This window comes from Eublepharis macularius, chromosome 9, assembly GCF_028583425.1.
Source record: "Eublepharis macularius isolate TG4126 chromosome 9, MPM_Emac_v1.0, whole genome shotgun sequence".
Taxonomy (NCBI): domain Eukaryota; kingdom Metazoa; phylum Chordata; class Lepidosauria; order Squamata; family Eublepharidae; genus Eublepharis; species Eublepharis macularius.
The window spans coordinates 26,724,970-26,741,326 of NC_072798.1; the positions used below are offsets into that span (position 1 = coordinate 26,724,970).

Below are 16,357 nucleotides of genomic sequence, written 5' to 3' on the forward strand. Positions count from 1 at the left end.
ATGGAGCTAAGAGTTCTTATCCCCTCCTATACGGTCTTTGTGATGTTTTCAGAAAATACCTTGCATGCCCCATAACCAGTCAAGAGGTTGGTGCAATTTACACAAATCATTTATTTCTACCCTTGGAAGAGTTAAAATATCCTTTCAAGCCTCTTTGCAAAAATATTTAGAGTTGTATCACACAACTTATGCTGGGCGCAGTCCATAGAAAAATGATAGAATGATCATTCTAATGATGATGTGAGCCGCCCTGAGCCCATTCGTGGGGAGGGAGGGATATAAGTCTAAATAAATAAATGCATAAATACATAAATAATACCTTTAATTTACACATGTAGAGGCAGAGAGGAACTATAAACCAAGGGTATGGACTTTTACTGTTATCCTTATACAATTAGTTCTCCTGGTTCACTTTTCAAGAGATGCAATTCCCCAGGTCCCTAACTAGGTCTTCTAGACATCTAGTATAACCCTTTAGCTATTCCATAAGCATAGACAGATACTTAATTAGCCTTCTTCCTCAGAAGCCAAACCCCAAGACCTCAGATTTCTTACATTTGCACCTCTTACTGATATTCCCACTGACTTGAAAAAGCAATTTGTGAAAACAGATTTTTATTGCCAACTCTCGCTTTCCATCAAATTCCTCCAAAGTTCCCTGGGCTATAATTGGTTATTACTTGCTGCTCTTCATGTACTACAAAGGGGATTGGTCGTGTAAAAAAAAGGGAAGGGCATTTGTCCATCTGGGGCTTAGATTTTAAACACTGAATCAGGGTCTGAAGAAGCAGACTGAATTTCATCCAGATCTCCACATTTTCGAGAGAAATACTGTGTTACGAGCAAACACGAGAATGCCAGACAAGTAAGATAAACCTCACTTTTCTTGGACAATTAAGAACATATTAGAAGAGCATATTTGTGCAGAGAGGACCATTTTTAAATTTTATGGGACAGCCTCTGACTTCAGAGGTGCAATTTTAGCCTTTGGGTGCACTGGCGATATAAGCACGATTACGAATCTGTGCTCCAGCTGAATATAAACAGTGAGCTAATGGCACGGGTAGCATAGAAGATTGTGGAAATCCCTGGTGTGGTTTCTCTAAATATGAATCACAAAACTGAAGGCTATTCCAGAGAATTATAACAAGTCTATTCCCAACGTTACCTAAAGCGCAGCTTCATACATGCCATAGTAACTCAATTTATTTATTTATTGCATTTCTAGACCGCCCTCCCCATCAGATGGGCTCAGGGCAATGTGACAACATACAATTAATAACATATAGTTTAAAAACATTATAAATAAACATTAAAACACTATTCCATATACAATAAAAAATTCTCAATTGGCAGATATGAATATTAAAATACAGCATTTTAGGCGCAGGGATTGGCTCTTACATCAAGCCCTGCATCACACCTATGAGCTCCTGTATGGGTGGTGGAGGGTCTTCAGTGGTATGGCCGACAAGAGGACAGCCTAGCCCCCACCAAATGCCTGGCGGAACATCTCCGTCTTGCAGGCCCGGTGGAAAGATAACAAATCCTGCCAGGCCCTAGTTTCCTCAGACAGAGAGTTCCACCAGGTCGCAGCCAGGTAGAGGCCAGACGGACCTCCCTGGGGCCAGGGACCATCAGCAGCTGCTTATTAGCTGATCGAAGCGACCTCCAGGGAACAATCATCTAATCCAGTTATGACAGTTAAGGGTGACACTGCCTGTAAAGGAGTAAGCTCACCAGACGCCCATGTTGTGTGCCTGTGTGTATAAAAACGGCGGTTATTTCTTGACACTACAGATTCCATGGAGTAAAATACATACACATTCCTCAATGTGTTCTTTTCAGCTATATGCTATCCAAACTACAGAAGTCACTGCGTCATTCACTGTCAGCCAGGTATTTCTTTTAGCACTGCTAGTTTTCACATCTTTCTTGCCTACTAAGTAATTCTTTTCTTCACCATCAAGTGGTTAGCATATAATTTCACACATCAAAACCATCCACATTATTTAAATTTTACCAACTTACATTTCCAGTCCTTTTGTCTGAAAGGTAATTAATGTGTCAAGTTGCTTCTGCATTCATTCTAAGTTTTGTTTACACCACACAAAGAGTTTAAAAGGAGCCCATTCTTATGGTATCTAGACCACATCCAGGAGTTAGGAGGTTGTTTTAGACTAGATAAGCAAATGAGATTCTTCTGCGTCAAAGCGTTTAACTCAGGCTTTTCTTCCAGTGACCCTAGGCTAGCTACCAAATCAGTTATGCCTAAAGAAAAACAAAAAGAGGGAAAACCAGGCAAACTGAAAATGGGTAAGATTTACAATGCAATCCGATGATTAAGCACATTAATTTGCTGGTCTTAGACTGGAGTAACTCAGCATAGGACTGCACTGTAAAAGATTATCGTGTATAGAGACTAGTTAAGAACCCTCAGCTACAGTGCATTCCAACTGATGAAGTTCCTTCCAGACAAAACTGCATTCTTTTTGTTAAATCTCACTTCCCTCAATGCTATATCTGCTGAGATGCTCTGAGGTCGTGATGACCTTGGCTCAATATTGGCTGTGCTTCTCTTCAATGTCACAAAGGCCCTTGCACAGCACAAAGGATCCTGACAGCCAGAAGCAACTGCCCACACACAAATTGGTTGAGAGCCAGTTTGGTGTAGCCAGTTTGGTGTAGTGGTTAAGAGTGCGGGACTCTAATCTGGAGAACCGGGTTTGATTCCCCACTCCTCCACTTGAAGCCAGCTGGGTGACCTTGGGTCAGTCACAGCTTCTAGGAGCTCCCTCAGCCCCACCTACCTCACAGGGTGATTTGTTGTGGGGATAATAATGACATACCGTTCTGAGTGGGTGTTAAGTCATCCTGAAGGGCGGTATATAAATCGAATGTTGTAATTATTATTATTATTATTATTGAGTTAATATCAGAGCGTTTGAGAGATGTGACATGGACATCAAACTCTTCCACAGAAACATCATCATTTTGTCCATATTCTTCACATGAACTCCATGACTTTCTTCACCAGTATCCACAGTTCATAAACTGGATGTGGTGAGTGAGTGTATTGTCCTAAAGACGAGTCACAACTGAAGAAGCATGAAACCCTTTTCTACTTACAAACATTTTTTTTACCCCACAGCACAGACTTATTTTTCTGCTGTGGACTGTTGCCTTTAGGGAGTTACGAGTGAGTAAGACTTTCCAGCAGCTGATAGAGAAACTTAGCTGGGAAGGCTGAAGTCTGGCATTAGCACACAACAGAATCTCACATCTGGAGGGCCAGCGGGCGCCAGCTTGCTCATTCTCACTCACTCAGTGAAAAGGCCTTTTGTTACTTGTGGATATACACATGAATATGGTACTTTCCATATCTGGTAGTGGTCTTTATTTTTCTGTACAGGAAGAGACTGGGGGATTGGGAAGTTTAATGGCTGGATGTAAGAAGCAATCTAGCTCTATTCCCCAGTTTAACTGAGGAAGCAGGACTTTATGAATCATTCAAGGCAAAGAGACAGGAGAACAAACAGATTAGCACATTTGTCTGTATCCCTGTACTTGCCTTTTCGTAAGACAAGCTGCACTGCAAGGTGAAAATAAAAGCATTCCACACCATAAGCACTCCACAAAGAACACTTTAATCTCGGAATAGGTGACGCCACCCACCCCCATCGTGCTGTAACCAGTTCAGATCACAAACACAGCTGTGAGAAGTGTAGTAAGAAGGGACCTGGCATATGACAGAGAAAGGAAACTTTAGCTATCAGAAACTTGAGAGACAGAAAAAGCACCACTGACACAGATAAGTTGGCCAAGTCAGATAGCATTACCTCAAGATGAGAGGAACAGATGTGCTTCAGGAAGCCAACCACTGCCTTGTTAATAAGAAAGAAGTAGCTCATCATGGAAACTGTATGACTTTCTGGTTATCTTCCCTTCCCCTGGCCTCTCCTCTGAGAACATCTGGGTAAAAGGCAGCTATTTCCTTTATTAAATTTGGTACTCCCAGTTCCTTAAATAATGCCATCACAAGAGTTCAGAATCTAGAGATTCTCCTACTAAAAATATTCTTTTAAAAACATTCCAGGTTTCTTCAAACTCCATCAGTTCTCACTCTCAACTTACCACCTTTCCTCTCATGACAAAGCCAACACTTAGAAACTGCTTCCACATGACAATAGTGGTATAACAGCCCCAAAATAAAAATATGTTCAGACACTTTCCCCCCAGACACTGTACACTGAGTTCACCCATCCCTGCTAACCAAGGTGGAAGAGGAAGTTTGAATCTGTGATAGGGTGTGGGTCCTTTCCATTCACTTCCCATTGATAAGTCAGGAGAGAGTTATGCAACATTTTGAAAAAACCATCTGAATTCAGTAAGCACCACCTCAGTTTTCTTCCTGACTATTGGAAACCCAGAAACCTCCATCTATTTGAGAGAAAAGGGGGCAGTGAAAACTACTTAACTCTGGTGCCAATGGGAAGCTGTTATTGTTCCGCCAGGCCTGCAAGACGGAGGTGTTCCGCCAGGCTTATGGTAGCTGAGGAGAGCAAATTATCCAGCCGGCCTCCACTGAGCTCCTCTCTGAGTCTACTGTTCATTTAAACAGCTTGCCACCCTTACCCCATGGGGACTGAATGCTCTGGGCTGTGCAATACTGCACACTGCATCTTGAACTGTTTTATCATATTTGTAGTTTCTGCTGGATTTTATCTTATATTATGGTTGTTTTTATATGTATGAATATAACATGTTATTATCCGCTCTGAGCATGCTTGTGGGGCAAGCGGGCTAAAAAATTAATAAAATAAATAAATGAATTAGTCATTCATGAATAAGACTATTAAAAGTTCTTAATGAGGAAGAAATGCCCTGAGAATTCCCCTCCTCACTGGGGGAAAAAAAGAGGAAACTTCTCTAGAATTGCCTAATGAGTTATTTTTATTTGCAATATATTTACTTCCTGATGTGACTTTGACACCATGCACCCATTAGGTGGCGGTAGTAGGAAAATGACCTTTCTGTTTAGGAAGTCCCATTCACCAGGATATTTCACACGAGTGGGGTATTTTATTACACCCAAACTGACTTATATGAAATGTGGTGATGGAGAAGAGTTTTGCGCCTGCTATGGATGGCCAGAAAGACAAATAAGTGGGTTCTAGATCAAATCAAGCCTGAATTTTCCCCAGAAGCAAAGTGACAGAACCGAAGCTATCATACTTTGGTCACAAGGAGGCAAGAATCTCTGGAAAAACAATAATGCCAGGAAAAGTTGAAGACAGTAGGAAAAGAGGAAGACTCAAAATGAGACGGCTTGATTCCATAAAAGAAGACATGTCCTCCAATTTGCAAGATCTGAACAAGTCTGTTAACGATAGGACGTTTTCGAGGTCTTTCATTCGTAGTGTTGTCATAGATCGGAGGTGACTTAACGGCACACAGCACATACACACATACAAGATATGTGGTGAAATTCTCTTTAACACTTGTGACAATAATAATAGATGACCTAATTACTCCAGGAAGAGAACAAGCTTGCCCTGGGATGGTTAGTTGATGTCCTGAGACTCCATACAAGACAGATAGGACAACTATCTGGTCTTCTCATCTGCTACCAAGGGAGGATTGCCCTCCCGACATGTCCTCTAAGACTCCAGTTACCACCATTGGGCTCAAGACTCTGTTCCATCATAAAAATATTTTTCCTACTACTGTCTTGCTTCCTAAAGGGGAAATGAAGGAATCAGCCATGTGGTATCCTAGCCTTTGATCTATCTAGCCTTGACCATTATAAGTGTTTGTACTGCTATATTTAAGTGCCACCATCACACTTTCCCAGGATTAGCTATATTTACATTTTTAAGACCGCCAGTGGTCAAACAGCCCTAATCAAGGGAAAATATATTAAAGATATGAAGTGGATAATTTGCAAATATAAAACATATTTTCATTCCATACATGAGAAAACAGACCCATGTCCCTTTTCTAGAGTCCTAAATATTAGCCACTGCAAAATAGTTACACCAGCTTTTGCAGTAAGAACTGAGACTTTTATTTAACGAATATGGGCACAGAGAGAACACAGCTTTTTCAGAAAAACATAGGAAGCCCAACGAGGCACCTTTATGAGATAAGCTCTTCAGACAGACCTTATCTGACTATAGAGCCAAGGGCCACTGCAGATTGCTGGTTAAATTTAGCAGCTTTTTCAGGGTAAATAATCTGAAGCGATAAGGAAAGCTCAAAGTTTTCCCAGCTCATCCAAAAGAACAGTTTCTACTCTGAACTTTGGGTGGCGAAAGGTGCGACAACAAAAGCCCAAAGGGACTTATTCAAATGAATAAGTAAAATGGGAGACTGCAATAAAAGTATTCCCATAAAAATAAACTCTTGCACACATTACACAAGCAGCCAGTGCAGCATGTCCCGCACCCCCAACAAATCCAAACCAGAACTTTCTTTAACAGGAAGGCTTGGAGGGGGGAAGAGATGGAGAGATACGAATGCTATTTCTTTTCTCACCTATTTAAGAAACTCCTTCCTAACTAAACCCCACGTACTCAACTGCACCCATTCTTTTTTCAAAATGCGTCTTGCTAGCTGCACATTAAAATAAATTCCGGGGTGTTCCTTATAGATTGGCTGAGCTCTTCTAATTACCATTTTTAAAAAGAAACCAAGCGACTTGCTGAGATCTCAGCAAGGACTAATTCACACAACCCTTTCCCTCAAACTGGACTGAGTAGGTACAAGGAAACATTAATGATCACTGGTTGTCCAGAGAAGGACCTAGTTGTTGACAGCAAGCCCATCCACCACAGCTTTTACTACTTACTTAACCAAGCCCAGAATCAGGCCTACATCAGAAGTGCCTGGTTACTCAGGGGAGGAGAGTAAATCCTTTTTTAAGGATTCTGTTTTCCAGCTGTTATGTTTAGAACTTCCTAGAAATACAGCTGAAGCCGCATCGAGTAGGACATAGGGTTGCCAGCCTCCAGGTGGTGGCTGGAGATCTCCCGGAATTACAACTGGTCTCCAGGCCACAGAGATCACCTGGAGAAAGTGGCTACTTTGGGGGGTGGAATCTATGGAATTATGCCATGCCAAGGTCCTTTCCCTCCCCAAACCCCACTTTCTCCAGGTTTCACTCCTCAGATCTCCAGGAATATCCCAACTTGGAGCTGGCAACTCTAGTAGGACACCTAGGAATTTTGGATCACTTCCTGGGAGGCCGGATGGAGAATCAAAAAGTGAGCAAGTGAAAATTAGTATTTAAAGTAATCTGTTAAATAATAGGCCCTAATGTAAAGGGGGCGCAGTATGGTTGGCAACCTCCAGGTGGTGGTGGCTGGTGATCTCCTAGAATTACAACTGATCTCCAGACAACAGAGATCAGTTCCCCTGGAGAAAATAAAACAGATTCAGGGAAGAGAGGTCCATCAGTGGCTACTGGCCATAGTGACTGAAGGGAGTTTGCAGCTACAGAGGAAACAAACCTCTGAATAGCAGCGGCAGGAGGAAACTTCAGGGGAAGGCCTCAGCCTCTATGCTGTATTGTTGACCTTCTAGAGTAACTGTTCGGCTACTGTGTGAGACAGGATGCTGGACTAGATAGACCACCGGTCTGATCCAGCAAGTAATCCTTATGGTCTTAATGCAAGTGTAATCACTTCCAACACTAGGAAGAATATTTAGTCCATTCGATGTTAATGTTCCACCCTTCCCCCAAGAAGCTCATGGCGCCATGGATGGGGTCCTCCCACCACTACACTTCACTTTCTATTTTCAGAACTATCCTGTAAAATACATTAAACTTTGGACCAGTCATTCAGTGACCTACACGGCACTGCAGATTTCAAACCACGTCTCCTCAGTCCTACTCAAACAACTACTACGTTATACTACTTGTCATATAAACTGGCATGCTTTGAGTAGTATGTCAGACATGCCTCCAGTTTTATCAGTTCCTAGACAAATCTACAGTATACAGAACAGACACTGGGCTTGCAAAGGACGTTAATAAAAACCACTACAACGTCAAAGAGGCGGGTTCCCAAAGCTCAGGTAATCCTTTGACATTTACAAGTTCCTGCTTAGAAGGAACCTGATTTTTGATTACCTTTTAAGCAATGCAGCAAGCAAACATTTCCTCCTGTACCAATAGGTTAACATAGGTTGGCCAGGTAAACTGGTTCAACAAAGGATCAACACTGCAAAAGTTAACAGGATTTAAGGCATGCTGAGCCTTTATTACACACAGGAATAAAAGGGGGTACAAGAACATTGGCCAAGTTTGTTGTTCCACAGGGTGGACTTGCGCTACAAGCAGCTTAATAGTCTTTCCTTCTCCTTGGAAGTACCCTAAAAAAGACAGTCAGGGAAGGTGAAAGACTGCAGTCTCTAATATCTTCAACCAGTCCAAGACTACAACCCCGGTTTTCTTTTTCCTGAGAAGCTATGACAAACTGGTATATTTCCAAATATGTCCATAGCACAGATCCACAAGTTACTTATTTGGTCGTTTTACTTGATCTCCAGCACACAGAAGAGAGAAAAACGTTATGAAACAACTTTTCCCAGTAAGCTATAGTGTACTAAGTAGCCAAAAGCTGATAATTTAAAGCCTGGAAGAAGATCGCTACTAAATTAGAATTATACCCATCTCTACTTGCAAAAGTTTTACACAATTAAAATACCAAACGTTACAAAATGAAAATAAAACACAAAAACAATTTCTAAAGTAACACAAATGACAAAAATCTGGACAACGAGTAATAAAGGAAAATGTGTAAAACAATTTAATCCCAAACTGCTGAACTGGCCATAAACTAGGAGGGACACTCATTCAAGAACCTTTGTCTACTTCCTTGAAGACTGTTAAACAGGAACATTTACCAAGTTAATAATCAGTGCTTAATGCAAATACCTTTGAAATTTAATCAAGACATGCCAGGAGAAAACTGCCACAATAAAATGTGAAGGGAAAGTGGTTTGTTTGTTTTTAAAGGCTGGTTGTTGCATAATTTATATACCACTATGATGTATAAAGGGATCTGAAATCTAAAAGTCATTGATATATACACAAGCAAAACCACACAGTTCCTTCCAGCTGTTTTGGGTTTTTTTTGCAATATTATACTTTCATAAAGCGATTTAAAAGTTTTACGTTTTGCAACACTGGCATATCACTTAATATGAACACCCACATGAAGACATGAAGATACCTTATACTAAATCACACCGTTAGTTCAGCAAGGTCGGCATTGTCTACTCAGGCTGGTACTGGCCCAAGCAAAGGTCTTTCCCATCACCTGCTACCAGATCTTTTTAAATGGATGCCAAGGATTGGACCCAGGACATGCCAAGCAGATGTTCTTCCACTAAGCCCCAGCCTGTAATGGCTTGTGAAATATGACAATTCACAACTGCTGCTAGACTAGGGTTGCCAGCTCCAGGTTAGGAAATTAGGTTAGATTTCACCCTCCAACACAGCCATTTTCTCCAGGGGAGATCAGTTGTAATTCCGGGAGATCTCCAGCCACCACCTGGAGGCTGGCAACCCTATGCCAGACACAAAAGCTGTGCCCAGGTTTGCTCAGGTCCAACCAGCTTCCCATACTTTAACTGCTCGTGCTTCCAAGTGATGTATTTGATTAGAATTGTAATTTTTTGTTATTTTTTAATTTTAAAAGTAACATATGGACATATCTCTAAAAATGAACCAATATGGATTTCTAAAATTAAATATAGGCCACAGTCCCCCACAAACATTCCAGTCTATCAAAACAAAGCATTAAAACATCCAGATTCCTGAGGGATTAGCAAGAGACACATCTCATTTAGAAGTTCAAGCTTTCAAATCCAATGCATTCCCTGAGCGGCATGTTAACTTCTTGCACCTGGATTCATCCCCTCAGGGGCTAGCACACCTCTGCAGTAGCTGAAACAGCAACTGCACACAAATGGTTCTTCATACTGCTGACATCAACAGCTAATCCTGAGGGGAAAGAAAATAAAAATCAAGCCCCAAGAGATTAAATTTGAGTCTCCTGACAAAATGAAGTTTTTTGCTTCCACAATGCTGTAGAGTGTGCTCCTACATCACAACGGTGAAAACATCCAGAGTGTGTGTGTTACATGTGTGCAGGGCTTTTTTTCTGGGAAAAGAGGTGGTGGAACTCAGTGGTTTGCCCTCGGAGAAAATGGTCACATGGCTGGTGGCCCCACCCCCTGATCTCCAGACAGAGGGGAGTTTAGATTGCCTTCACGGAGGGCCATCTCAACTTCCCCGCGTTCCCCCTGAAAAAAAGCCCTGCATGTGTGTCAGTGATACATAGCATCCAGAGGGCAAGTGAGGTGGGATGGACCAGGGCCTGCTTCTGTGGATGGCTGCGGCAAGCTGACTGGAGCAGCAGCTGGCCTGGCCGTGCCTGCCTTGCAGTGACTCTTCCCCACCACTAGGGATGCTGCGCAAATCTTGAACGCTACCTAAAATCCTGAAGGTAAAAACAAGACATAGGTGAACGCCAGTTATTTATATCACAGTCCAAGATGAACGTCACTGAACCGCGCTGACTGTAAAATTAAGTAGCTTTGAATTTACATCTTTTTCACACTATGGAGCTGCTGCACCATAGTGGTTAAGAGACTGGGCTGCAAATCAGTACTCTGTGGATTCGAATCCGACTACTGCCATGAGCTCAGCAGGTGGCCTCGAGTCAGCCGCTCCTCTCAGCCCCAGCTCCCCAGCTGTACTGTGGGGATAATAATAACACTGACTTCGTTCACCGCTCTGAGTGGGGCACTAATCTGTCTAGAAGAGTGATACAGAAGCGCTGCTGCTGCTGTTGTTGTGACTAAGAACCAATCGCTGCCTTGGATTTGGTGACGCTTGATCATTAACTATTTTAATTAGACTGGGGTCAGTTGCTTTTCGAAAATGAGCTAGCATAGTGCAGTGATTAGAGCGTCAGACTAGGAACAGGGAGAACCAGGCTGAAATCCCCACGCTACCACGGAAGCTCTCTGGGTGACCCTGAGTCAGTCACACACACTGGCCTTCATCCTACCCTTAGGGGTTGTTGTGAGGATAAAATCGCAGGAGAATAACATAAGCCACTTTAGGTGACCATTAGGGAGAAAAGTGAGATATAAACAAAGAAGAATAAATAAATACATAAAGAAGATTGAAGCAGCTGATTTGCAATTGACAATTATTAATCCATCCCATCAGAAATTTGAAGCCAGAGAGGGGACTTAGGGCCCGGTCCAGAGGTATATCCATCAACAGTCCCTCAGCTTCTTTCTTCACTTTGATTTGCCTGTCAGGAGGAGCAAGAAGACTGGCCCCATTCAGAACAGCTTTCAAAGGCTGTTCAAAATACCTTTGGGAGGCATGGAAAATACGCCCAGCTGCTCAGAAAACAGGGTCCCTATTCAGAAGAGAGGCAGGATTCACTACCACTGTGGCATCAGCTAAAGACTGGCATTGGCAACCGCTAAGAAAACTCATTCTTCCATCTTACGCATTGCTAAAAATGCAAGAGAAAGAGGCTGAGCGGGTGGTACAGAAAGCAAACTGAGGCCTAGTTCACATCTGTAGGAGGAACAAGGCAGCACAGACAACCTCCAGTGACGGAATGGACTGTACCACTTCTTATTGCAGGCAGAAAATCACAGACATTTTACAATGCTCTACGTTAAAAGTTCCCAGAAACAGAAAGTCAGTATGGAAAGCCAGCAGAGATGAGTCTTCCTCTCTGCCACCCCATTCCCTTGCAGGTGTGAACCAGGCATGAGAAGAAATTTGATCTTTCCAAAGCCTTGACCAGTCATTAATCAAATGGGCAAGAGGGCATATGCATTACAGGGCTATCTAAAAGCACTGCAACTAATTTTCTGTTGTTGTTAGCATGGTGCTAGAAAGTTGTGGGGGTGGAGATCAAAGAGCCTCATTGTTTCATCTTGTGTGCAGTCTATTTTGATGTGAGAAGCTATGCAACAATCCAGAAACAGTCATACTCCCTTTCTGTCGGAGCCAAATCCCCCAGTCTTGGCGCATAATGATTGGGTAATAGATACGGAAAATCAGTCTGTGGTAGCAATGGTCATCGGAAACTCTTGTAAACTGCAGCACGAGGTCAGATTCTCCTACTTAAAGATTTCCCCCACTACATGTCTTCAATGCGCCTGTGAGGCCATTGTTGAGACTGGAGCATTCGCTTTCAAATTCTTGAACGTACAAAAGGTGTCATATGCCAAATCAGACCATCAGTACATCAACTGTCCAAATGGATGTCAGCTCTCCCTTGTCTCAAGCAATTACTTTTTCCCAACCCTGCTGCCTTTTAAATGGAAATACCAGAGACCGCACCTCAGCATGTGTTGTATCACTGAACCGTGTACTTTTTCAGTGATTGAAAATCCTGGAGAGCTTTCTAATAACTTAGTCTTGTAGAAAGGCAACAGCCTTCTCTTCCAGATTGAGTCCTGGCAGCCATCATTCACAGTTCTGTACCCTTGAGGATAGACTACAACACACTTCCATATAAAAACTACCCTTGGAGACACTTCAGAGACTACACTGGATGCAGAAATCCAGCTAACAGGCACCCATGTGAAACCACAGGAAAGCGGAAATCCCATTCCTACCCTGGCAGCTTCCCCCTCCCTGGCAGCAGCTCAGGATTCCCCACTCGGTCTGCCCACCTCTGCCCTCCACTTGCCTCTCCCCCTTGTCACATCAGCTCTCGCTTGCCCTCCTCCACTCAATGCCCCCCCATTTCCAGCTTCCCCTCCCCACCCGTTTCCAGTTCCCACAATCACCACCACCATATTTTCAGCCACTCTTGGGTTGCTGTGGCAACCCAAAATGCCACCCAAACTCTGGCCGGACTTGGGGTTTTTTTTGGGGGGGGGGTCAGCAATGCCTAGGTATGTGAAAATGCCAGTTAGTTGCAGAACTCTACATTAATAATAATAACATTCAATTTATATACCGCCCTTCAGGACAACTTAATGCCCACTCAGAGCAGTTTACAAAGTATGTCATTATTATCCCCACAACAAAACACCTTGTGAGGCAGGTGGGGCTGAGACAGCTCCAGAGAACTGTGACTAGTCCAAAGTCACACAGCTGGCTTTAAGCGGAGGAGTGGGGAATCAAACCCAGCTCTCCAGATTAGAGTCCCGCACTCTTAACCACTACACCAAACTGGCTCTCAACCACTACACCAAACAGGCATTGTAACTGCAGCTAGCCCTGTTCTACAGGTTTGTCTATGCAGGCCAGCCCTCGACTTTTACGTACCGCAACACTTTGTTCTGGAATTAGGTTATGTTCCCTTCTTCGTGACACAGAACAGAAAGGCAAATAATAAGAGCCAGCAATGTGTATATCTGCTAGTAGTTTTGATGCCCACCCCCTTTCCAAAAATGTTCAGAAATGGCGTTTTGTGCTACAGGGGTCTGAGAATCATCTCTATCAATGGGTTCTGTGTCTTGTACCTTGTGCCAGAGGTCTTGCTGTCGTTTGTTTGAGCCACACCAAGAGAGCTAGATGACATTTATAAGTGATACTCAAAGATTCTGTTTTTGCAAATATATCTTCAAGGACAAAGACAAACTTTCTCTGGGCTCTTCTTTAAAAATGGCTCCTTTCTAAGAGGAAAGACATTTTGTACATTCCAGATGCACTTCAGCTTCCAGTTCATTGTAACCCTTCCCCACCCACCCACCCCCACACACAAAATAAAACCCCTTGGTTCTTTCAGGGGAGGAAGGCACTCTGTACAGGAGTCACTCTGCCTTAGGTACTAGACCTTCAGTGTCCTCAAGTAACATTTTACACCACAACCCTACTTTAAAGTTACTGGTCTGCTGTTTCAGGGGAGGGAAAAGCAAAGCAAACATCTGGCACAAAATGCTGGCATCAGCTTTCTTCACTGTTCCTTCCATAATGGCACCACATTTTTGGGAGACATGGACCTCTGCCTTCCTTCCAAACGGCCTTCTGTAGTGGACTAGTAGCAAATGAAGGGAGGGAGAGGGAAAGAGACCAGGAGGCTGATCAGCAAAGTTTTGATGCTTTGGCATCTCACACCAAGAACAAGACCATTATTATACTAAAGTTGTAGAGTCTGCTATTTTTCTTGCTGACTGTTTAATATAAGCCTCTACTTTGCACAACCAGGAAGGAAAACCCCAATCAAAACTGTTATACAACAGTTCTCTTGAAAAGAAATAGGAAGAGTTATACTTTTAAAACACAAGCACACTCCGCAAAGAAACTTCTCATTTCCACCACATGCAAAGAAGCATTAGATTTATCCAAAGGCCTTGGAGAAACAGTTGAAGCATTCAAGTCATTTCCTTCTTGCATCAGCCTCTCTTCCCCCTCAGCTGAAATTCCAAACTCTAGGCTCTCCTTCCATTTTTAACTATTTAACTGTTTCGTGACGTCCTCCATACTGATAGTTTCACACGGGTAGCCGTGTTGGTTTGCAGTAGAAGAGCAAGATCTGGGTCCAGCAGCACCGTAAAGACCAACTAGGTTTCCAGGGTATGAAATTTAGTTGGTCTTTAAGGTGCTACTGGAGCCGTTTCTTGTTTCTCCATACTGACAGGCAGATCCGGCCTAGTGTTCAGAGAACCTTCTGTTGAGTTTGCTCCTCGAGTTGCAAAAGAACACATCAAAACAACACAACCAAGCAGAGGGTGCAGCAGATGCCAATTCCAGACCAGCTCACACGAGTTCAAAGCAACTCCTCCCATGCCCAAGAGGACTGCAGATGGCAGGGCAAGGTTCCTAAGCCAGATGTGCACGAACCCAAATGCTGCCCCTCCACCCGAGTAAAGGAATGACACTCCCTCCCCCTCAAAGTTTAGACTGAAGTATTCGTCCCCCTTTTTTCAAGAGGGGAGTCAGTGAACCAACTTAGGGTTGCCAACCTCCAGGTGGGGCCTGGAGTTCTCCTAGAGTTATAACCGATCAGTTCTCCTGGCTGCTTTGGAGGGTGGGCTCTATGGCATTATGCCCACGGAGCTCCCCCCCCCAACCCTGGCTACATCCCCTAATCTCCAGGAATGTTTCACCCCAGAACTGGCAACCCTAAGACCACCCCGCATTCCAAGGCTGCCCTTTCTCACCGTGCTGTAGAGCAGAGCATCCGAGTCCACCGGTTCTGACAGCTCGCTCAGCTTCCGATCCCACTGCAACAGGTTCGGCTCCCCACTTTCCAACACCTCCATGGCCGATCCGAACCACAGCAATACCGGATCGGGAGAGGGAAATCTAAAACCTGGGGGCACCCTCGGGGCAGGCTACTTAATTCTAGGGAGCGCCGCTAGTCCATCCGGCGACCTCCCCAGGCTCCTCCACTTTTACTACTCCCCCCTCCCCCAAAAAAGGGGCACAGGGCAATAAATGTGGAAACTTCCGAGCCAAGATTTTCCAGCGCCGCGCTCCCAGCCTAGTCGATCGTGGGCCACGTTAAGCGTTCGAAGCTCCTTCCGAGCGACAGCCCCGTTCTCGGCTTGCAGAAAACTCTTCCAAACTCAGACTAGCCCCGGCGCTGCCTTCCCCCCTCCCCCCTTCCCAAACCGAGCTCCTGCTCCTCCCAGCCAATCGCTGCGAAGGAGGGCGCCTGCCTCTAAGGCTCCCCTCCAGTCACAAGCCCGTCCTTTCCAGGGGCCCTCCCTACGGCTCTCCAGCTGCGGCACGGAGGCGGGGAATCCCAGTGACGCCACCGCAGGGAAGCCCCCTCCCGTTTCTCCCCGCTTGGCTGCCTACCCGGCCAATAGCCTGCCCCAGACGCCGCTCGGCGAGCTCCGCGGGACAGGCGAGGCGCGCGGACTGGCGTGCACCCTAGCCAATGGCGTAGCGACAAGAATGCAGCCGTGGCTCAAGCCCCACCTGCTCCTCGGCGCTAAAGCAAAACAGAGCAGTGGCTGCCGTTGCCAGCTCCCGGGTGGGAAATCCCTGGAGATTTGGGGAGTGGAGCCTGAGGAGGGGGAAAAGAGGGACTTCAACGGGGTATAGTGCCATAAAGTCCACCCTCCGAAGCAGCCATTTTCTGCAGGGAAACTGGTCTCTGTGGCCTAGAGGACAGTTGTCATTCTGGGAGATCTCCAGCTCCCACCTGGAGGTTGGCAACTCTCCCTTGGGATGCTGAGGAAGGATGGCTGGTAATCTGTGCTGCTGGAAACATTAGCTGGCAAGACAGCAGGGAGAGAAGGGGCCTGATCTAAGCAAAGGGTGTTTTTGTTTTTTGCTTCTCAGCTTCACTGGAACCCCCCTGGCTTGCTGTCAGTTCTTATTCTGGAATCTGAGGGAGGGAGCTTT

The 16,357-nt window shown here is 44.5% G+C and overlaps 1 protein-coding gene across 2 annotated transcripts in view; it reads right to left on the minus strand.

The window, feature by feature from the left end:
• The window catches only part of CREB3L2 (cAMP responsive element binding protein 3 like 2), a 92,504-nt gene extending 76,950 nt beyond the window's left edge, over positions 1–15,554 (minus strand). For both annotated transcript variants that reach the window (XM_054988423.1, XM_054988422.1), the window contains exon 1: positions 15,163–15,554. In XM_054988423.1, coding sequence (XP_054844398.1) covers positions 15,163–15,264 — 102 coding nt within the window. In that variant the 5' untranslated portion in view covers positions 15,265–15,554. The remainder of the gene's footprint in view (positions 1–15,162) is intronic.
• Between the last annotated feature and the right edge of the window lie 803 nt (positions 15,555–16,357).